The following is a 23,073-nucleotide window of genomic DNA, read 5'->3' as shown; positions in this document are numbered from 1 at the left end:
TTCAAGGATTTCTATCCATATAAACAAAACTCTGTTGTTTTTTGTCTTCACTGTCTGAATGATAATCTCACAGACTAAATTGCGTGTTCTTTGCAGAATCCGATCAATTTTCACTCCATTGATTTCAGTTGGGCTCTTCAACAAGTGCGCAATATTTTTCTGCCAGATCACCATCTCGGCATTGATTTCAAAATTTAATCCAAAGACTCTGCATTATCACTCTTCCTCTCTATTATTATTACACTATTATTACTCGCTATTATTACTTTCTCTGTTACAAAATTTGCATAGTTCATGCACCAATGCCCATGGGAAATTTTTGATACATGTATTCTGAAAAGTATTTACCCTATGATGTCTATTGTGTCAGCCTTGATTCAGTGGTAGCCCCTGGCCTCTGAGCCACCAGGCTGTGGGTTCTAATTCTACTTTGGAGATGTGAGCACAAAATTTGGGCTGGAAACTCTAGCACTGAGGGAGTGCAGCACTCACTGATGTGCCAATTTAAAGTTAAACTGAGGCTCTGCTCTCTGAAGTGGATATAAAAGATCCCATACATTATTTGAAAAGGAGGATGGGAGAGTCCATACTCCCCATGCCCTAACCAATAATTATCTTTCAATCAATATCATTAAAACAGGTTATTTAATCATTAATACTATTTATGGGATCTTACTGTGCACCAATTTGCTTCTGTGTTTCCAAAGGACAACAGCGACTATATTTCAAAAATATCTCATCAGCTGTAAAACTCTTTGGAGTGTTCTGAGGTTAAGAACAGCAGTAAGCAAATGCAAGTCTTTCTTCCTATACACTTTGAATAGACTAGGTTTGAAATTGTGATAAAGTTTTAGCAAGCATGGTTATTCATAACAAAAAAAGATTTTCTCAAACAGTAGGAATGTGCTTAATTAATAAAAGTAATAAATTGTTTAAGAGTACAAATAAGCAAATTTATTTTCATATGAATAAGTTAGGTTTTAAACTGATCACTTTTTTGCTAAACAATTGAAAAATTCAGTTATGTATATGGGGTTGATTTTACCAGCCCTGGAGCGGTGGACTTCAGGGTGGGGAGATATGGTGGTTCAGAAAATAACAGGGTGCCATCTTGAGACAGCTCCCTGACAGATTCCTGCCATCAGAACTTTCTTAGGGCAGGGGATAGTGAAGAATGGCTGCCCAGCAAGGAGGTAGGCAGCCAATCGATATAATTAGGGTCCCAGTTAGAGGTAAATATTACTAGCTCATAGTGGAACTGCATCCTTCCAAGTGTGGAGAGGATGCAGTCTCTCTGAGAGAGTTCAGGGCACCTTTGGAGTTATAGGCCTCATCATCCCAAAAAAAAGGTCAGGGACAGGAAAGATTATCCCGTCTTCCCCAGCAAGCCATCAAGGAGCAATCTGAGCAGCAGACTGGTTTCCCCTTCTGATTACTATATTTAATTTTGCTTCTCTGAGGGCACTTCCACCATGAGGCACCTTTGAGCTCTCCTACCTGCCTCAGCAGCATCCACCTCTCCTGGTGGCCCTCTGATTGGGCCAACAGCAGTAGGAGCCTGTAAGGATGGAGGGGGACAATTATAAGGTTGCCTCCAGGGATATTGTAGTGCTGGTATTGTTGGAGCTTGGAATTTACATTTGGTTCCAACATCAGGGTCCCAAACCAATAGAAAAATCCTGTTCATTATTTCTGGTCTATTCGGTCACACGATTTTTCAACATACATTTTAGTTGGTAGGGGTCTTTGTACCTCAGTCCTATTCTAAAGATCTCCCCTCCGTAAACTCCTGTGCTGCCTGCTTTCTCTTACCACCTTTTGAAACATTCCTTAAAATGTGTCTCCTCCAGCACATTACATTCATAATGTTAGAGTTGTGAAATATAAAAACAAAAGGTTGCTTATTTCCCTCATAAGCAATTTTTTTATAGTTAAGTAATTTGTATTCAGTGTCTATGCAAGCTATTACACTTAAAATAAGTAGTTGGTTGAACATGATTCCAAAGTATAGTCAATGCATAAATGTGTAAATTATAAGACTTTATCCATAGGCTGTTTGGTTTTCTTCAAACATCAATATAACTGCAGAATTCAACATGCTTTGCTGGACAAACCAGGTATGTATCTATTAAATAATCATTACCTGCCCTGTCTCCAGGGAATGCTGCATTCTCTTTTGATGTCTGGCGCATTAAATTACAACTCGCTGTCACAAAGTTCAGTTCAATCAGTTCAGGGGAGCCTTGAAGGAGCTATCAGAAAGAATACTTTTAGGAGATGTTGTACATCTGCTTGTAACATCTGCTTGAACAGGTATTTTGTGTCGGTCTTCACAGTGGAAGACACAAATAACATGCCAAAAATTGATGACAGGAAGGCTATGGCGGGTGAGAACCTAGAAACTATCATTATCATGAAAGAGGTATTGTTGGGCAAGTTAATAGGGCTAGAGATAGACAAGTCTCCTGGCCCTGATGGAATGCAACCCAGGGAATTAAAAGAGATGGCGGGAGAAATAGGAAATGCACTAGTGGTAATTTACCAAAATTCACTGGACTCTGGGATTGTTCCCACAGATTGGAAAACAGCAAATGTGACATCACAGTTTTAAAAAGGAGGTAAACAAAGGACAGGTAACTATAGACCAGTTAGTTTAACTTCTGTAGTAGGGAAAATGCTTGAATCTATCATCAAGGAAGAAATATTGAGACATCTGGAAATAAATTGACACACTGGTAAGATGCAGCATGGGTTCATGAAGGGCAGGTCATGTATGACTAATTTCGTAGAATTCTTTGAGAACATTAGATGTGCAGTGGACAATGAGGAACTTGTAGATGTGGTGTATCTGCATTTCCAGAAGGCATTTGACAAGGTGCCGCACCAAAGACTGCTACATAAGATAAAGGTGCCTGGTGTTATGGGTAATGTATTAGCATGGATGGAGGATTGGTTAACTAACAGAAAGCAAAGAGTGGGGATAAATGAGTGTTTTCCTGGTTGGCGATCGGTGACTAGTGCTGTGCCTCAGGGACTGCAATTGTTTACGATTTACATAGATGATTTGGAGTTGGGGACCAAGTGTAGTGTGTCAAAATTCGCAGATGACACTAAGATAGGTGGAAGAGCAAAGTGTGCAAAGGACCTGAAAGTCTGCAAAGGGATATTTGTAGTCTAAGTGAGTGGGCAATAGTCTGGCAGATGGAGTACAATGTTGGTAAATGTGAGGTCATCCATTTTGGTAGGAATAACAGCAAAATGGACTATTATTTAAATGGTAAAAAATTGCAGCATGCTAATGTGCAGAGGGATGTGGGTCTCCTTGCGCAGAAATCTCAAGGAGTTGGTTTGCTGTTGCAGCAGGTAATTAAGAAGGCAAATGGAATTTTGTCCTTCATTGCTAGAGGGATGGAGTTTAAAAACAGCAGGGTTACGTTGCAGCTTTATAAGGTGCTGGTGAGGCCACACCTGCAGTTCTGCGAACAGTTTTGGTCTCCTTACTTAAGAAAGGATATACTGGCACTGGAGGGGGTGCAGAGGAGATTCACTAGGTTGATTCTGGAGTTGAGGGCTTATGAGGGGAGGCTGAGTAGACTGGGGCTATACTCACTGGAATTCAGAAGAATGAGGGGAGATCTTATAGAAACATATAAGATGTTGAAGGGATTGGATAAAATAGAAGCAGGGAAGTTGTTTCCACTGGTAGGTGAAACTAGGACTAGGGGGCATGGCATCAAAATAAGGGGAAGCAAATTTAAGATTGAGTTGAGGAGGAACTTCTTCATACAAAAGATTATGAAACTCTGGAATTTCCTGCCCAGTGAAGCAGTTGAGGCTACCTCATTGAATGTTTTTAAGGCAAGAATAGATAAATGTTTGAACAATGAAGGAATTAAGAGTTATGGTGAGTGGGTGGGTAAGTGGAGTTGAGAGCACAAAAGATCGGCCAGGATCTTATTGAATGGCAGAGCAGGCTCGAGAGGCCAGATAGCCTACTCCTGCTCCTAGTTCTTATGCTCTTAACATGGTTTGGGCAGTCAATTTTGCTGCCTAGATCCTTAAAAGGGTATGAAGGAATGCACCTAGTGACCAAATGCAACATAAGATAACTTGTTTGATATTTACAATCTATACTTGATTGATTGTCTTTGTGTATAAACTCAATCTTATTTGCAACTGGTTACAAAAGAAATATAATTGAATATTTAATACATTAATTACTTATAGAAATGATTCACATTCCAAGCAACATGTAGATGTAATCTTTTGCACATTTGTAATTTGATATTTCCTGTGATTGTTTAAATTTGTGAAATTACCCTGAGTATAATGTCTTCACTTTGAAAACTGCAATGATGTTCAGAAACATATTTCTGAATTTACTAATTATTGAAATTTCAGATCTTTATGTCAGGTCATCTTATCTGTGCTATGGAAACAAACCTTTTTAAGCTCAGCTTTCAAGTTGCAGGGATTGCTCTGTGGACTAAATAAGGACTTTTTAAACCTTTCAATAACACTTTTTCGAAAGTTGTGATGTAAAGTTGGTGGAAGCTGTGAGGAAAGAGGAGAGAAATACATCAAGAATAGAATTGTTTTATTAATTCACACTTACATTAAAGTTTATTTATTATTGTCACAAGTAGGCTTACATTAACACTGCAATCAAGTTACTGTGAAAATCTCCACACTCCGGCGCCTGTTCTCATACACTGAGAAAATTTAACACGGCCAATGCATTTTACCAGCTTGTCTTTTGGACTATGGGAGGAAACTGGAGCACCCGGCGGAAACATACACAGACACAGGGAAAACGTCCAAACTCCACACAGACAGTGACCCAAGCCAGGAATCGAACCCGGTTCCCTGATTCTATGAGGCAGCAGTGCCAACCACTGTGGCACCATGCTGACCCATTACAAAAATATGAATATAGTTTGTTAATATTGAAGCCTGAAGCTACTGCATTCAATGATTCATATACACATCATAATAATGCATGCTATATATTGTGGCCGCATTAAACTGTCCTAAAGCACCCAACACTTTGTGGATTACTGAATGCGTCCTAAATTTCATACAAAACATTAACGCAGAAATGTCAAAGCAACATCATTGTGAGAAGTAGAGCACTATCAATCATTCTGCACTGATTTCTATTTAGTACACTCTGGTTTCTCTTGATCCAGAAATATTTTATACCTCTCATTAGGGAGCATTCAGAACAATGCAAAACTTCCAAAGATTATTCATTTTACCTCTTTGTACAGAGTTCAAAAGAAAACATTTCTTACAATGTAACTGGCTAATGCAATGGTTAACATGTTGCTCTTTTTAATTCTGGGGACTGAGTTTGAATCTAAATAAGACAAAATATGAAGGTCTCCTCTATTAATAAAATGGTGAAATGAGGTTCAAATTGTTCAGCCACAAATATGTCATGTTGAACAATAATTGTTAATTTCCCTCTCCAATTCTGATAGCTGGCAGCTCAGATACTGACACTGTGCATAATTTAAGACTTAGATGCAAAATCTGTTTGTGGTGAAACACTGGGTGAAAGACAATTGCTCAGACACCACTATCATCATCCCTGGGTATGTCCTGTCAGCAGGACAAACACACCAGAGGTAGCATAGGTATAGGAAGGAGTTGCCCTGGGAGTCCTCAGCATTAACATGGCATACCATGAAATCTCATGGCATCAAGTTAAACATAGTCAATGTAATCTCTTGCTTGCCATTACCTATCATGCCTCCTCAGATGATGAACCTCTTGTCAGAACAAGTCCCTTGTGCAAACACCTTTTACTATGGCTAGGAAACAGATGTCATATGTCAGTATTTAAAGACTTTTGTGCCTGTCAATTACTCCATCCTCTCAATCCCCACTGTTCTCTCTCCTTGCTCAATCTGGTGAGTTCCAGGAAGTTCTGGAAACTCAGACACTCAAAGTTAACAACACAATCCAAGGATATGGCTTCGCTCAAATGTCTTTTAACATGTGTGAATATCAGACTCAACATTCCCACAGTTTCCATACATTAATGAATGCACACGAGTTAATGCAAAATGTGGCAAGCTTTCATTGACGTCCCAGTACACGAGCAGTTTCAAGTCTGAACCTTCCATGTGCACAGAAATCCACCTGCCCTGGCTGTTAATTGAATCAATTGGGGATAAGAACATATGGGAGATAAGCACAGGTTTCATGAACACATAATAAGAAAGACTTAATGATGCAGAAGTGGACTGGAATTAGAAGATACACACGTGTCATGCTTCCTTCACCAACTGGCTAACAGGACTATAGGAGTGGCAGCTTAAAATTCAACATTTACTTGTAAATTGTGTGGTTATTAATTTCATAATTTAAATGGATATTGGCTTCTTAAAAAATTAAGTCATGGCTTAAGTTTATTGAAAATGAGAGCTACATTGATTTAAAGAAGAACTTTCCAGTAGGTACTATATTTCAGTAATAATGGCCAAAACACAACTGCTTTACTAATGTTCTTTAGGGAAGGAACTATACCGTCCTTAATCTGCATGTGACTCCAGATCTACAGTGGTTGACTCTTAACTGCCCTCTAAAATGGCTTAGCAAACCACTCAAATGTGTCAAGCTGCTGTAGAAACTTTAATGTAAAATCAAACCAAATAGGCCACCTGCCTTCGACCTAAGCACTGAGTCAACGCTATACAGTCCTCCTCACTATCACCTGGGGACTTGTGCCAAAAACATTGTCTTCCAGACTAGTTAAGCAAAAACTTGGCATAGTACTTCTTACCAAATCATACCTTATAGTCAACATCCCAAAGTTCTGCATCACCATCCCTGGGAATATCTGTCTCATCAGTAAGACAGACCAACTGTCACCATAGAAAGCATTCTTTCTGGTTGTATCACAGCTTAATATGGCTCCTGCTGTGTCCAAGGCCGCAAGAAACTACAAAAGGTCATGAATAAAACCCAATTTGTCACGCAAACCAGCTTCCCATCCATTGACTCTGTCTACACTTCCCGCTGCGTCAGAATGCAGCCAGCATTATCAAGGGCCCCACGCACCTGGACATACTCTTTTCCACTTTCTTCTGTCAGGGAAAAAAATACAAAAGTCTGAGATCGCATACCAACTGACTCAAGAACAGCTTTTTTTTCTGCTGCTATCAGACTTTTGAATATTAGGTTGACCTTTCTCTACACCATAGCTATGATGGTAACTCTCCTTTCCTTCTCTAAATATGGTATGCTTTATCTGTATAGCGCACAAGAAACAATATTTTTCACTGTATATGTGACAATAATTAAATCAAATCCAATTAAAAGCATAGAAGTATATAGTTGGGAGACAATAGCCCTGGGAGTCCTCAGAATTGAGTTTGAATCTCATAAGATCTCACGATCTTAGGTTAAACATAAGCAAGGAAACCACTTGATGATTACTACATACTGCCACTGCCCTCTTTCAGGAGATGAATTGATATTTCTTCATGTACTCAAATATGACTTGGAAGAGGCATTGAAGTGGGCAAGGGTACAGAATCTACTTTAGTTGTGGGACTTCAATGTCCACCATCAAAAACAGTTCAACAACACTGCTACTGACTGAACTGGTTGAGGTTTAAAAGACATGTCTGCCATGCTGGGCCTACAGCAGGTAGTCAGTGAACCAATGAGAATGAAAAACCGACTCAACCTCACCCTCAACAATCTACCTGATGCAGATGCATCTGTCCATTACAGTACTGGTCGGAATGGCAACAGCAAAGTCCTTGTGAAGAAACTTAGGATACCATATATTTTCTTGTCAGGCACTCCTGTGATGTTAAATGGGATAGATAGATAGATTTAGCAGCTTAAAACTGGGCATCCGTGAAATGATGTGGGCTATCAGCAGAATTGCATTCAACTACAATTTGTCACCTCATAGCCTAGCATGTCCCTAACTCTACCATTACCATCAAGGGATTAACCCTGGTTCAATGAAGAATATAGGAGAATATGCTAGAAACAACAATAAGCATACCTAAAAAAAAGTTGCCAATCTGGTAATGCTATAACAGTATTTTAAATGCATGCTAAACAATGGAGGCAGCATGCAAAAGACAGAACATAGTGATCCAGTTACTAAAGAAAAAAAGCAATGAACTGAAGTCCTGTCTCATTCAGTTGTGAATGGTGCTGGGCAATTCAACAACTGACTGGAGGAGCCGGTTCCACAAACATTACCATCCTCTATGAATGAGGAACCCAGCACCAGTGCAAAAGACAAGATTGAAATATTTATAATCATCTTCAGCCAGACGTACTGAGTGGATGATCCATTTTAGCCTTCTCTCAAGATCCACAGTAACATACATTCCAGGCTTCACCTAATTCAATTCACTCTTTACTCTTGATATTAAGGCACTGGATACTGCAATGGCTATGAGCCCTGACAACAATCTGGCTGTAGTACTGAAGATTTGTCCATCAGAGCTAGATTTGCTATCAACCAAGCTGTTCCAATACAGCAGCAACACTGGCACATACCCAACAATGTGGAAAATTCCACAGCTATGTCCCAGTATATGCAATAAGCAGGATGCATTCAAACCTGCCAATTACCATCCCATCAGTCTATTCTCAAATATCGGCAAAACGATGGAAGATGTGGTTGACTGTGCTGTTAAGTGGCACTTACACAGAAATAACCTGTTTACTAATGTTCAATTTGGGTTCTGCCAGGGTCCACTTGGCTCCTGATCTGATTACAGCCTTGGTCCAAAGATGGGCAAAAGAGCTGACTTCCAGAGATGACATGAGACTAACCGTCCTTGATATCAAAGCAGTATTTAACCAAGTGCAGCATCAAAAGGAGCCCTGGCAACACTGAAGTCAATGGGACTGAAGGGGAAAGCTTTCCACCAGTCATTGTCATTCCCAGCACAAAAGAAGATGATTATGATTGTTGGAGGGCAATCATCCAAGTCCGAGGACATTGTTGCAGTTCTGCAGGTTAGTGTCCTAGGCCCAACATTTTCAGCAGCTTCATCAAATACCTTTCCTCCATCATAAGGTCAAAAATGTGGATTTTTATTGACGACTACACAGTTTTCAATAGCACCTGCAGCTCCTTGGATACTGAAGCAGTCCATGCTTGCATACTGTAAAACCTGGAAAATGTTCTGCTTTGGACTGATAAGTAGAAGTGACATTTTTGCCAGGCAATGACGATCTCCAATAAGAGAGAATCTAACCATCTCCTCTTGACATTCAAATGTATCACCAACACTGAATACCACTGCAACAACATTGCTAGGAGGTTACTAGGACCAGGATATAACTGAACCAGCCATATAAATATTATGGCTACAGAAATAGATCAGCGGCTGGGAATTCCATGGTGAATAACCTACTTCCTGACACCTAAAGCCTGACTCCCAATTATCAGGTACAAGTCAGGAAAGTGATGGAATACGCTCCACTTGGCTGGATGAGTACAGCTACAACAACGCTCAAGAAATGTGACATCATCAAGAACAAAACAACCACCTTAATCAGCACTCCATCCAGCAATTTAAATATCCACTGCCTCCACTATCAGTGCAGTGTGTATGTATCATTTACAAGAAACACTGCAATAATTCACCAACCCTTTTCCAACAAGACATTCCAAATCTATGACAGTTGTTATCTAGGACAGAAAAAAGTTTCATGGGAGCAACATCAACTGCAAATTCTCCTCCAAGCCAACACTATCCTTTCTTGGTATTGCTGTTTTTTTTCTCTTGCTCGGTCAAATGTTTGGAACTCCCTTCACAACAGCATTGTGGGAACAGCAGACCATATGGACTGCAGTGGTTGAAGAAATAGTTCACTGCTTAACAGCAATTAGAGAGGGGTAACAAACGCTGACCGTATCAGCGATGCTCACATCCTATGAAAAAATAAAAAAAGAAAGGAAATACAATAAATCAAATGAATTGGAATACATACTTGTGTAATATAGATGATTTTGTGCAGCTGAATAAGAATCTGTTGGATTGGGTCACTGATTTGACGTACTTTCCGTTGGGACACTGCTATTCCTGCAGATGCTAAGAATGAGAATGCCATAAGTAAAACAACTGACCATTTAGATACTCTAAATATATGATGCAAATGCTATCATGAGAGTACTAAGATACTACTTCATTTGAGAATAATACAAAACAGATTATGTAGTCACACTGACACTTATTCTGATTTAAAAGAAAGGAAACAGAGTTGTTTTATATTTCATGGAGGACGTGTTTTAAACCATAATAGAACCACAGTATCAGATTAAACACTAAATTCTGTCCATGAGCCTTCAAATGAGTTGTAATTAATTATCTGACCACAATTAGTGTGAACAAATTGCCACAGAAAGTTACAAAAACATATCAACCAACACCCAAAGAATTTGTACGTGTGAGTTTGTGATTGGAGCTTCTGCTGACTAAAACGTTCAGTAGTATATCGCAAGTAGCATTTTAAGTCTGAAAGTTTCTTATAAACTAACCTTTTAAACAGTACGGCATTATTAGAATCTTTCCACTGATCAATACAACCATAAGATAACCATGTTTATTGCTGAGCTTACCCAATCTAACCTAAACAATGATTTGTTATATTCAACCAGAGTTGGAATAAAGCTAGATAAAATACAAGGTACAAATATTCTTATTATTTGGCTTGAAGGAGGAGGGAAGGGAACAACACTGACCCTTTTACAGCAAATAGCCCATTGGTATAAGATGATCTTTTTCTCTTTCCTCACGCACATATGTTGCATCACAGCCTCTCTCTGATATTGTTCCTCAGTTCTTTGCTGAGAAGAGGCAGCAATGATGCATTTGATACCAAGGTGCATATTAAAATGTCAGTAACAATAAAACTTGTGCAAGTAAAATTGTAGCAACTGCCAATAGTCATTGTCAATATCGCATAAAAATACATTAAAATACAGTAAGATATAGCCCAATGTTGCAGCCTGTAATATAGAAAGTGAAATGTGTAATTGGAGGGAGCTTTTCATGTAAGGAATGAACTTTGGTGAAAAAATTAGGAAGATTGAACACCTTTAGTAAATATCTCCTTAATTTGTTCAACTTCTACATACAATCAAGGTGATTTTAGTGTTTTTCTTATTCACTCATGGGTGTTGCTGGCTAGGCCAGCATTTATTGCCCTCAAGAAGGCCCTTTATACATCCCCAGTGCTGTTAGGCAGGGGATTCCAGGATTTTAACCCAGCGACAGTGAAAGAAAAGTGATATGTTTCAAAGACAGGATGGTGAATGGCTTGGAGTGGAACTTTCAGGTAGTGTGTTCCCAGATATCTGCTGCCCTTGTGCTTCTAGATGGCAGCAATTGTAGATCAGGAAGATGCTGTCTAAGGAATCTTGGTGAGTTGCTGCAGTGCATCTTGCAGTACACACTGTTGCCACTGTGTATCAGTGATGGAGGGAGTATGTTAATGGATTAGTGGGTTGCTCTGTCCTGGAAGGTGTTAGCTTCTTGAGTGTTGTTGGGAGTTGCAGGCATCCAGGCAGTTAGAGAGCATTGCATCACACTCCTGACTTGTACCTCGTAGATAACAGGCAGACTTTGGAGAATCAGGAAGTGAGTTACTTGTCACAGGTTTCCTAGCCTCTAACTGTTGGTTTCCTCCGGGTGCTCTGGTTTCCTCCCACAGCCCAAAGATGTGCGGATTAGGTGGACTGGCCAAACAAAATTGCTTAGTGTCAGGTGGACTAGCTAGGGTAAATGCATAGGGTTATGGAGATAGGGCCTGGATGGGATTGTGATCGGTGCAGGCTCGATGGGCCAAATGGCCTTCTGCACTATAGGATTCCATGATTCTATGATTTAACCTGTTGCTATAGCCGCTGTATATAAACGGCTAGTCAAGTTCAGTTTCTGGGCAATGGTAACCCTAGGATGTTGATAGAGGGGGACTTTGGCAATGCAGTCTGCTATATCACATATCCAGTGACAGTGTGGCATTCATTGTAATAGTGTTACCATGTGAGCCTGGGTTGTATACTGGAGTCATAGAATCATAGAATCCTACAGTGCAGAAGGAGGCTATTTGACCCATTGAGTCTGCTCCAACCACAATCCCACCCAGGCCCTATCCCTTAACCCCAAGTATTTACCCTGCTAGTCCTCCTCACACTAAGGAGCAATTTACCATGGCCAATCAACCTAACCCACACATCTTTGGAGTGTGGGAGGAAACCGGAGCACCCAGAGGAAACCCATGCAGACACAGGGAGAATGTGCAAACTCAACACAATCAAGAAAGAGTGAGATCAGCGAAGCCAAAGTTCACATTCTAATGCCATGTTCTGCCTACTCCTCATTCTCACGGAAGATGACCACTGTGCACACACTGAGCACCATTTTGGAATTCTAGAGTATTTGTAGTATTTTTTAAAAAGTGTGCAAATCCCAATTTCTCATTCCAAGTCCTTCCAGTGTTTTCTCTGACAATAAGGTCATGCAATTAATTGGGGTAATGTTTGGGAACTGGAAGTAGGAGAAGTTCCAATTTGTCCCAATCTCCACCAACACCGCAGCCAAGGTGGCAAGATTGACAGGCTTGGCTCCCTATCAACTGGGATACATTTCAGAAGAGGCTGTAGCCAAGAATCAGATATGTTTCACAGTTTTTGAGGTCAGAGATTGCAGATAGTGATCACAGGGGTAGGAGTTGATGATGGCTAGAGGATGTTTTTGGATCAGGTTGATTGTGAGGGTTCACGGTGGGAGGGAATGGGGTGGGTTTGGATTGGTAATGAGGTTGGTGGTGACCATGGAAATTATGGGGAGGAGAGTCAGTGATGGATCCAATATTGGATATTGTGATCCAATATCTTCTTGGATTCACAAGAAGATATTGTGTAGGTGCAGGAATGGGAAATGTTTGGAAGTTTGTATGCTGAGCTTGGAAGAGAAGTTTCTGTTTCTGTGAACCCCATAAGCAGTCACATTCAATTTCTCCCTTCTCCTTTTACTCGCCAAGTTTCCTGAAATATAAAGACTTACAAAAATAGAAACATACAGTCTACTTAGAAGTTTTCAATGACAGAAATCTTCTTGAGAGAAAATTGGTTGCTTGCTCCTCATTCCACCTCCACTGAAACTGAAAGTGGGCAGATTCTAGGCAGATTAGGTTCCTGTTTCAGGTTCATTCCCTCTCACAGAACCAAACGCAGTCATTTTTGCAGGTTAAAATTACTGCCAAGCAATCAGCCACATAGCTGTTTTGTACACTGATTCCAGTGTTTGAATGTCTCATGTGTTTCTTGGTGACTGGTATTGACGATGCAGAGCACTACACATTTTGAATTAAATTTCCTCTGGATTGTATTCTCCTGTTTTGTTGTATGGTTCAACATTCTAGTTTGCTTTGCTGATTTCTGCTTTGCATTGGTTGGACATGGTGAGGATTGAGTATAATGGGGCTTAGCTATTCACTATTTCAATGGCATTCAAGGCAGACATATGTTACCTATTTTCCTTCCAATCTAAAATACTTTCTAATCCAATCTAAAATACTGGAGGGAGTGCAGAGGAGGTTTACTAGGCTGATACCGGAGTTGAGGGGATTGAGCTATGAGGAGAGGCTGAATAAACTAGGCTTGTACTCGTTAGAGTTTAGAAGAATGAGGGGAGATCTCATTGAGACGTATAAGATGATGAATGGGATGGATAGGATAGAGGTGGAGAGACTCTTCCCGCTCAAAAAAGACAGTAGGACTAGGGGGCACAGCCTCAAGATAAAGGGGAGGCGGTTTAGAACGGAGTTGAGGAGGAACTTCTTCACTCAAAGGGTGGTGAATCTCTGGAATTCTCTGCCCGTTGAAGTGGTGGAGGCTGCCTCGCTAAATATTTTTAAGAAGCGGGTTGATGGGTTCTTGATAAGAGAGGGGATTAAGGGTTATGGGGAGAGGGCGGGAAAGTGGAACTGAGCCACAACAGATCAGCCATGATCTTATTGAATGGCGGGGCAGGCTCGAAGGGCTAGATGGCCTACTCCTGCTCCTATTTCTTATGTTCTTATGTTCTTATTTACACTAGTGTCGTGTGAGTGTACCTTTAAGAAAGTATTTTTTAAATCATGCAGCTTACAGCTTCAGTGATGTCACTGGGGTGGGGCTAAGTGATAGGGCAGTCAAGTGATAGGGCTTTCAGTTTAGTTTGTGCCAGTCAGTGATAGGGTTTTTTTTTGGGCAGTGTGTTTGGAAGCAGTTTAGCAGCTAGCTAAGAAGCTATCTCTTTCTCTCCCTGTATTTTTCTCTTTGTTTGGTTCTGCCTTAAGGAAGCTGTATTTTGGGAAATAGATTTGACTACAATCTCTTCTGAATTTCTTCACATTCAACATAGAAGGCTGAATGTTGGTTACAGGTGGGCATTAATCTATGTTGTATTGTGTTTATTTGGACAATATTTTGTATTGAATGTTGGCTTTGGTTGGAACACATTAGAGATATTTCCTTAAGAGTTATACATTATTGTGGTTGTTATGTTTCTTGTTTGTTATTGTTAAAAGTTCTTGCTAAGTATCTTACTATACCTGTCAACAATATTCTTAATTGAACTTTTTTTTTGATAAAAACTTCTCGTGGGTCAGTTGAACCACACACTGAAGTGAAACCTCTCATACTCATCCTAGCCAAATTCAACGTTACCAGTCAGGCAAACTTCATAGAACACCTTGGAGCATCCAACCTGACTTGTAACATTAGTTTGTGGTGAATTTGATCTGCAATTGTTTTATCCCATTCACACACTGTAGGTGGCACTGTGACATAATGGTTAGCACTGTTGCCTCACAGTCATGATGTGGGTATACCGGCGTTGGACTGGCGTAAACACAGTAAAAAATCTGACCACACCAGGTTTTAGTCCAACCGATCTATTTGATAATAGACTCACAAGCTTTCGGGGTTAGCCCCTTCGTCAGGTGAATGGAGAGTTCTGGCCTCAGACAGAGCATATAAAGCACAGACAGTTTAGAGATTACTGATTAGAATGCGAATCCTTACACCTAACCTGCTGTTCAAGACCTGAAGTGGCTGACAATGTGAGTGGAAGGAGCACTGATCACAGGTTAAAGAGATGTGTATTGTCTCCAGACAGTACAGTAAGTGAGGTTTTGCAAACCCAGGCAAGTCATGGGGGTTACAGATAGTGCGACATGAACCCAAGATCCCTGCTGAGACCGTCCTCATGTGTGCGGAACTTGGCTATCAGTCTCTGTTCAGCGACTCTGCGCTGTCGTGTGTCGTGAAGGCCGCCTTGGAGAATGCTTACCCGAAGGTCAGAGGCTGAATGCCTGTGACCACTGAAGTGTTCGCCAACAGGGAGGGAACAGTCTTACCTGGTGATTGTCGAGCGATGTTCATTCACCTGTTATCGTAGCGTCTGCATGGTCTCCCCAATGTACCATGCTTCGGGACATCCTTTCTTGCAACGTATCAGGTAGACAATGTTGGCCGAGTTGCAAGAGTATTTACCATGTACCTGGTGGATGGTATTCTCACGTGTGATGATGGTATCCATGTCGATGATCCGGCATGTCTTGCAGAGGTTGCTGTGGCAGGGTTGTGTGGTATTGTGGTCACTGTTCTCCTGAAGGCTGGGTAGTTTGCTGCGAACAATGGTCTGTTTGAGGTTGTGTGGTCGTCTGAAGGCAAGAAGTGGGGGTGTGGGGATAGCCCTGGCGAGATGTTCATCTTCATCAATGATAGGTTGAAGACTCCGGAGAAGATGTCGTAGCTTCTCCACTCCGGGGAAGTACTGGACGACGAAGGGTACTCTGTCCACTGTGTCCCGTGTTTGCCTTCTGAGGAGATCGGTGCGGTTTTTCGCTGTGGCGTATCGGAACTGTCGATCTATGAGTCGAGCACCATATCCTGTTCTTATGAGGGCATCTTTCAGCGTCTGGAGGTGTCTGTCACGATCCTCCTCATCTGAGCAAATCCTGTGTATACGGAGGGCTTGTCTATAGGGAATGGCTTCTTTAACATGTTTAAGGTGGAAACTGGAGAAGTGGAGCATTGTGAGATTGTCTGTGGGCTTGCGGTACAGTGAGGTGCTGAGGTGACCGTCCTTAATGGAGATGCGTGTGTCCAAGAATGCAACTGATTCTGGGGAATAGTCCATGGTGAGTCTGATGGTGGGGTGGAATTTGTTGATATCATCATATAGTTGTTTCAGTGATTGTTCACCATGAGGCCAAAGGAAGAAAATGTCATCGATGTATCTAGTGTATAGCATTGGTTGAAGATTCTGTGCAGTGAAGAAGTCTTGTTCGAACCTTTGCATGAAGATGTTGGCATATTGAGGTGCAAATTTGGTCCCCATGGCTGTTCCATGTGTCTGGATGAAAAACTGGTTGTTGAAGGTGAAGACATTGTGGTCCAGGATAAAGCGGATGAGTTGTAAAATTGCATCTGGAAACTGGCAGTTGTCAGCATTGAGTACTGAGGCAGTCGCAGCAATGCCATCGTTGTGGGGGATGTTGGTGTAGAGCGCCGAGACATCCATTGTGACGAGGAGTGTCCCTGGTTCAACTGCTCCGTGTGTGCTGAGTTTCAGTAGGAAGTCCGTAGTGTCGCGACAAAAGCTGGGGGTTCTTTGTACAATGGGTTTCAGGATGCCCTCGACGTAGCCGGAGAGGTTCTCACACAGAGTCCCATTGCCCGATACGATGGGACGGCCAGGTGTGTTTGCCTTGTGTATCTTTGGGAGGCAGTAGAGATCTCCAATGCGGGAGTATGTGGAATGAGAGCACGGAGGGTGCTCTGAAGGTCCGGATCAAAGGTCTTGATCAGATTGTTGAGTTGACGAGTGTGTTCTTTGGTCAGATCTGTGGGTAATTGTCTGTAGTGTTCCTCATTGTTTAGTTGTCGGTACACTTCTTTACAGTAATCCGTTCTGTTCAGTATGACGATGGCCCCTCCTTTGCTGGTTTGATGACAATGTTGCGGTTTGTCTTGAGAGCGTGGATGGCGTTGCGTTGTGCTTGGGTGATGTTCGGGGCTGTCTTGCGGTTGATGAATCTGGTGTTAACGCACCTCCTGATGGTTTGGGCATACAAGTCCAGTCGAGGGCAGCGGCCTTCCGGAGGAGTCCAATTGGATTCCTTCCTCTTAGGTTGTTGCACTGTGGATCTCTCTGTCGGTTGTTCTGGTTCATCGGCTGTCTCATTGTGTTCGCTGTAGGCCTCTTGGGGTTTGTGGAAAAACTCCCTCACACTGCCAGAGACCTGGGTTTGATTCCCAGCTTGGGTTACAGTCTGTGCAGAGACTGCACGTTCACCTCGTGTCTATGAGTTTCCTTCGGGTGCTCTAATTTCCTCTCACAATTCGGAAGACATGCTGGTTAGGTGCATTGGCCATGCTAAATTCTCCCTTGGTGTACCCAAACAAGCGATGGAGTGTGGCAACTGGGGAATTTTCACAGAAAAATGCTCCTGGGCCTGGCGAGACGTGCCATCAATAGGTCCAGGCAGCGGGCGATCGACGTGGGTCATCCATCCTTACTGTCTGTCCCTCTACCGCGGCTACATTCGCGGCCAGGTGTCCCTGGAGAGGGAGCATGTGGTGTCCATGGGCGCAGTTGATGCCTTCCACGTTAGGCACCACAGGGGCTGGGGTGCATTATAGACCTTGACGATCACATTTTGATTTAAAGTTTTAAGTTTCCTTTCGATTTTGGTTTTTGTTTGGGCTGTTCGCCCCCTTCCTTTTTGGGGGGCTGCCCCTTTTAATTTGTCCCTAAGTTAATTTGAGTTTGTTTACTCGTTTGGCATGCAAAAGAGCACTTCATTGCACTGTTAATGTAAATCTACTTGCGACACAAATAAACTTAAAACTGTTTAATTTGTAATGTCTGAGTTCCATCCTTCATTTAAGATGCTCTTATTAATTTGATATTGCTTGCTAATGTAATAATTTTGCATTGAGTTTCTGAATCCAAATAAATGTAAATTAGAAATAGTACTAGCTTCGATATTGAGCCCTGGGACATCTAACTCTACTTTGCCTGCCCCATGTTACTCCATTAACCAGTACCCCACTATTTATCATAGTGAAGGCAATTTCCTACTAATATCTAGGTTTAGCTTGAATCTCCATAGCTTTTTCCTTCAACTTTATTAAATCTTTCCAATCCTTTCACATTATTTACATGTTTTTTATAAGCTAGGAGGTTTTGTAGTACAGTGGGTAGCACCCTGGCTCTAAGCCAGAAACTCCAGGTTTAAGTCCTACTCCAGAACTTGATGGCCATGAAAGGCACATTCATTATGTGGTCAAACAAGTTGATTTTCATTCTGTAAATCCTTCCAATATACCTATGGCAAGCAGCAAGAGCAAGATAGTCTCTATGTCAGCTATGCTTGATGTGGAGTAGTGCCACTTGAGCAATAGCTTTTAACAACCTACTCCAAGAAAAGCTAGTTACAGAAACAGCTTTGTCTGCCTCATGCATCTCTAGGCAGGGAAAGAGAATCAAAAAGAAGTAAAACAAGCAGCACTAAGTAATTGCCTCCAAAATTCGTATACTGTTTCTTGATAGCTATTTTCAGGTTTTTGTCAATAATTTTTTTCTCTGACATATAATAATGTTCAGAAGTTTTTTTTTCATTTTCACTGCATATTTTCCTTTCTATAGTTTTCCTTGTTTATAATTTCACATAACTACCATGATCTTTCAGCCTTCGAAGCACTATATCTGGCAGACTATGGCATTGCCACCCTGAGCTTAAGGAATTTCCTGTTCTCTTCGAGCAAGGTCTAATTCCAACTGAAGGTAATGGCAGAAGTAAGCCTAGTTGTAGGAGATCTAAACAAGCAAGACAAAGAAAAGACTGAAACGTTATCTCAATAAGTGAGTATTAATAAATGTACATTGCATTACAATAATTGTAGTTTCAAACAATGCTTAATTACCTGGTCTAGATTTGATATTTATTTGCCTTGACTTCCCTTCAGATCTGTGAAATAAACTGCAGTCAACATATAAGAACTTTATAAATGAGCTGTTGCTTTATTTGAAAATATGGAGTATTGTCACTTTACTGATTAATACCTAAAGAACTGAAGCATAATCTCTTTGCTAGCATATCAATGGGGACTGGGGAATAATCTGTGGCACATTTACCTAAAGAGATCATTTTGTGGGAGGGAATTAATAATTGTATTGTCTAGCGCTCAAAATAATTAAGAATTGCATACAGACATTCCAGACTGGCTAAGTAACAAGTAGAAAAAAAGTCCAACATTGAAAAGTTATGAAGCAGACCAAATAAACTTAAAGAAAATAAGGACCTATTACCAAATAGCAGACTATGTACCTCTCTGTGTTAAGCCACAGAATTCTAAAGGTCTGTATGCAATTGCCTTTAATTCAAACAAGTTAGTTGGTTCTACTGTGGGTATGTTTTTACATTACAAAATTTTTAAATGGGGTACTGATATCGCTTTGAGTGCACTATTAAATTTGATATCAAATTGATTCCAAATTCGGATTATTAATATCAAATTGTAATTCAAAGCATTGAGTACACTTGAAAGCAAAAATGATGTTAAAATTTCTGAGTAAGGGAAGCCTCTTTAGTAAATGCCATTTATTTGGCAGATAATATATTGTCTGTGAGCAACAAGCAATGATGACATTGTTTACTGTCGAGCCACATGTCATTGAAGGCTGCCACAAATATGACCAAAGGAAAGTCACTGTAGAAACCATAGCAGCAGTTTCCAGGAAAATGTGTCATTCAAATATATAAACTGTCACTAGGTTTAAGCACAAAAGTGGTCACAAACCCAGAAAAAGTGACAAATTCTTTCTTGGATATGACCAATAAATGAACTACGTTATGAACAAATGATGTCTTACCAGCCAATAAGAAAAATTTGCTGTCTGAATCTTGATGAAAGATCCTTCCAAAGAAAATGGAGCTCAAGGAGGAGAAAGGAAGACAGAATTAAAAATTCCTTTGGCATGGGTTTCCTCTGGATGCTCCGATTTCCTCTCACAGTCCAAAGATGTGTAGATTAGGTGGATTAGCAGGGTGAGTATGTGGGGTCTTGGGAATAGGATCTGGTGGGATACTCTATCAGAGTCAGTGCAGACTCGATGGGTTGAATGACCCCTTCTGCATTGTAGGGATTCAATGATTCTATTCTACAAGGAGTAATCGGGAATCATTATATTTCCTATGGTGAACTCTTTTAATAAACATTGGAAACAATTGAGATTTTAATTAAGTACACATTAACTTCACAGAATTGAGAAAAACACACGCGCACACACAGTTACAATCCAAGTCAAGAGCGTTTTCAGCTGAGACTTCAGGAGACTCAAACATTACATTATTGCATTAAAACATTTTGTTCAGCTCCTATCTGTCAAACAGAAAAGTGGAAGCAATCATTCTGTATTTTGAGTGTCCATTCTACTGGCATGGTTGGATGAGGATAGTAACAATGCCTTGATTGTGGACTGTTTGTCCTGATACAAATAATCAGGTGTATTTGGCCAGTCTACAGAGAAGCTTTACACCTGAAGCGAAGCAGCTGACTGGAATTCTCTGGTCTCACACAACCCACTGCAACTGCCAACGAGTTGGAAAAATTGGCACTTAGCCAAATCTCGGCGAATTCCAGTCCCAGGTACATTATGCTTAGTTCTAAAAGTTTGTCACTTCTCAGCCAACTAATAACTGAAGAAAAATAGATTGAAATGGAGTCTCAAATGTAGATCCATGACAGCGCACTGACATTGTTAACTTGATGATGTAGCTTGACAATCCTTTGAGAAATTTAAATCTTTTCCCTATGATGCATGAGATCATAACCTGGTCTCATAATACTGAAATAAAGGATGCGGCAAGGGTTCAGATATTACTAAATTAGCAGAGATAAAGGAAATCTTAAGATCCACAAACAACAAAACACATCAAGATGTCTGACAAATCTATAAAAGCCTACACGTTAGACAGGAGCGCCCAGTGTAGCTGGGGGAACAGTTAAATACTTCACTCCAAGGCTCAGTGACCCTGGAGTGGAATTTCCTTTCTCACTTAACCCTAGTTAATATTGGTTTGCAAGAACTCAGAACTTTATGACATTGAGAAATCTGTGAAGCAGGAAATTCTTATCACTGCAAAATGCTTAAAGTTCTAACAATCTTCTGATCCACTTTTGAACATGTGTCCAGAATAACCACTACCTGTCTGAGTACCCTTGCTATGGATAAAGAACTCCAATATCCCAGTCAACAAGGCACTGCTGGGACAACAGAGCACTCTAAGGTGGGGGGGACTTCCTCTCAAGAAAGGGATGGAAGTTTTTCCATTAAAGAAATTAATAATGTTCACTGCATGGCAGCTTTTGGTATTGTGGGTGGTTTCCTCCTGATGTTTTAAACTAAGAGGGTGGACACCATGGAACACAGTAAAATCCAGTCCAAAGTTATTGCAAGCTCATAAAGTCAGTCAAACAAAGCTAGCTGTCCCCTTCACAGCTGTGTCAACAAGGGATCTAAAACTGAATGCACTGAAACTTTTGAAGCATTCTGAACAGATGCCCAGCCGGTCAATCAAAGAAGTCAACCAGCTGGTGAACAAGATTGCCATCTCAAAGATCAACAGATCGCTGGAATTTAAATCAATCCAAGATGAAAGCTTTGTGTCCAGATGACAGATTAAAGTCAGACTCTCAATAATGTTGAATGCAGAAGAAGTACTTTAATGGAAGTGAACACTTACAAAATGCTGGTCACATTAATGGTGATTTACCTTTTAAGAACAAAGCCCTATCATCAATCATTACATTAAAACATAAGTTCTCATGCAGCATGTACCATAGAATCCCCACAGTGCACAAGGAAGCCATTTGGCCCATCGAGGCTGCACTGACCTTCTGAAAAAGCATCTTTCCAAGGCCAAACCCACTGCCCTATCCCTGTTACCCTGCACATTTACCATGGCTAACCCACCTATCCTAATATCTTGGGCCATGAAGGGGCAATTTAGCATTGCTAAATTTATTGATTGGAACCTTTATAGGTCGAATAGTACAGATAGTGCAGTTTTTGTACCGTGTGTGCAGGAAGGTTTCCTGAAAAATATGTGGATAGGCCGACAAGAGGTGGGACCACATTGGACTTGGTACTGGGTAATGAACTGGGCCAAGTGTTAGATTTGTTTGTGGGAGAGCACTTTGGACATAATGCACACAATTCAGTGTCTTTCATTATTGCAATGGAGAGGGATAGGGCCATCCAGCAGGGCAAGGTTTATAATTGGGGGAGGGGTAATTATGATGCAATTAGGCAAGAATTAGGGAGCATAAGATGGGAAAAGAAACTGTCAGGGAAAGGCACAAATGAAAAGCAGAACTTGTTCAAGGAACAAATACTGTGCGTCCTCGATAAGTATGTCCCTATCAGGCAAGGAGGAAATAGCTGAGTGAGGGAACCATGTTTCACAAAAGAGGTTGAATATCTTGTCAAGGGGAAAGAGGAAGTGTTTTAAGGATGAGAAAACAAAGTTCAATTGGGTTGCTTCAGGGTTACAAGATGGCAAGGAATGAGCTTAAAAAAAGAGTTGGGAGAGCTAGGAGGGGGCATGAGATGTTGGATGTGGGTCGGATCAATGAAAATTCCAAGGCTTTTTATTCTTATGTGAGAAATAAAAGAATGACCAGGTGAGGCTAGGGCCGGTCAGGGACAGTAATGGGAACTTGTGCATGGAGTCAGAAGAGATAGGAGAGGTGATGAATGAATACTTTTCTTCAGTATTCACCAAGGAGAGAGGCCATGTTTTTGGGGATGAGTGTGTGATACAGGCTGATAGGATGGAGGAGGTAGATGTTCTGAAGGAAGATGTATTAGCAATTTTGAAAAATCTGAGGGTCAATAAGTCCCCTGGACCAGATGGGATATATCCTAGGATTCTTTGGGAGGCAAGGGAGGAGATTGCAGAGCCTTTGGTTTTGATCTTTGGGTCCTCACTGTCCACAGGGATAGTGCCAGAGGACTGGAG

General features: G+C 41.0%; 1 protein-coding gene across 1 annotated transcript in view; it reads right to left on the bottom strand.

The window, feature by feature from the left end:
* The window catches only part of nek10 (NIMA-related kinase 10), a 265,380-nt gene that overhangs the window by 5,356 nt on the left and 236,951 nt on the right, over positions 1-23,073 (bottom strand). The window contains exons 31-34 of the mRNA XM_080206316.1: positions 18,974-19,017; positions 9,982-10,082; positions 4,444-4,554; positions 2,144-2,252 (exon numbers count right to left, since the gene is read on the bottom strand). Of these exons, the coding sequence (XP_080062442.1) occupies positions 2,144-2,252; positions 4,444-4,554; positions 9,982-10,082; positions 18,974-19,017 (365 nt within the window). The remainder of the gene's footprint in view (positions 1-2,143; positions 2,253-4,443; positions 4,555-9,981; positions 10,083-18,973; positions 19,018-23,073) is intronic.

Source organism: Carcharhinus amblyrhynchos, chromosome 2, assembly GCF_965287045.1.
Source record: "Carcharhinus amblyrhynchos chromosome 2, sCarAmb.v2.hapA, whole genome shotgun sequence".
Taxonomy (NCBI): domain Eukaryota; kingdom Metazoa; phylum Chordata; class Chondrichthyes; order Carcharhiniformes; family Carcharhinidae; genus Carcharhinus; species Carcharhinus amblyrhynchos.
The sequence above is the reverse complement of the archived record's forward strand: the minus strand, read 5'-3'. Positions and strand labels throughout refer to the sequence as shown.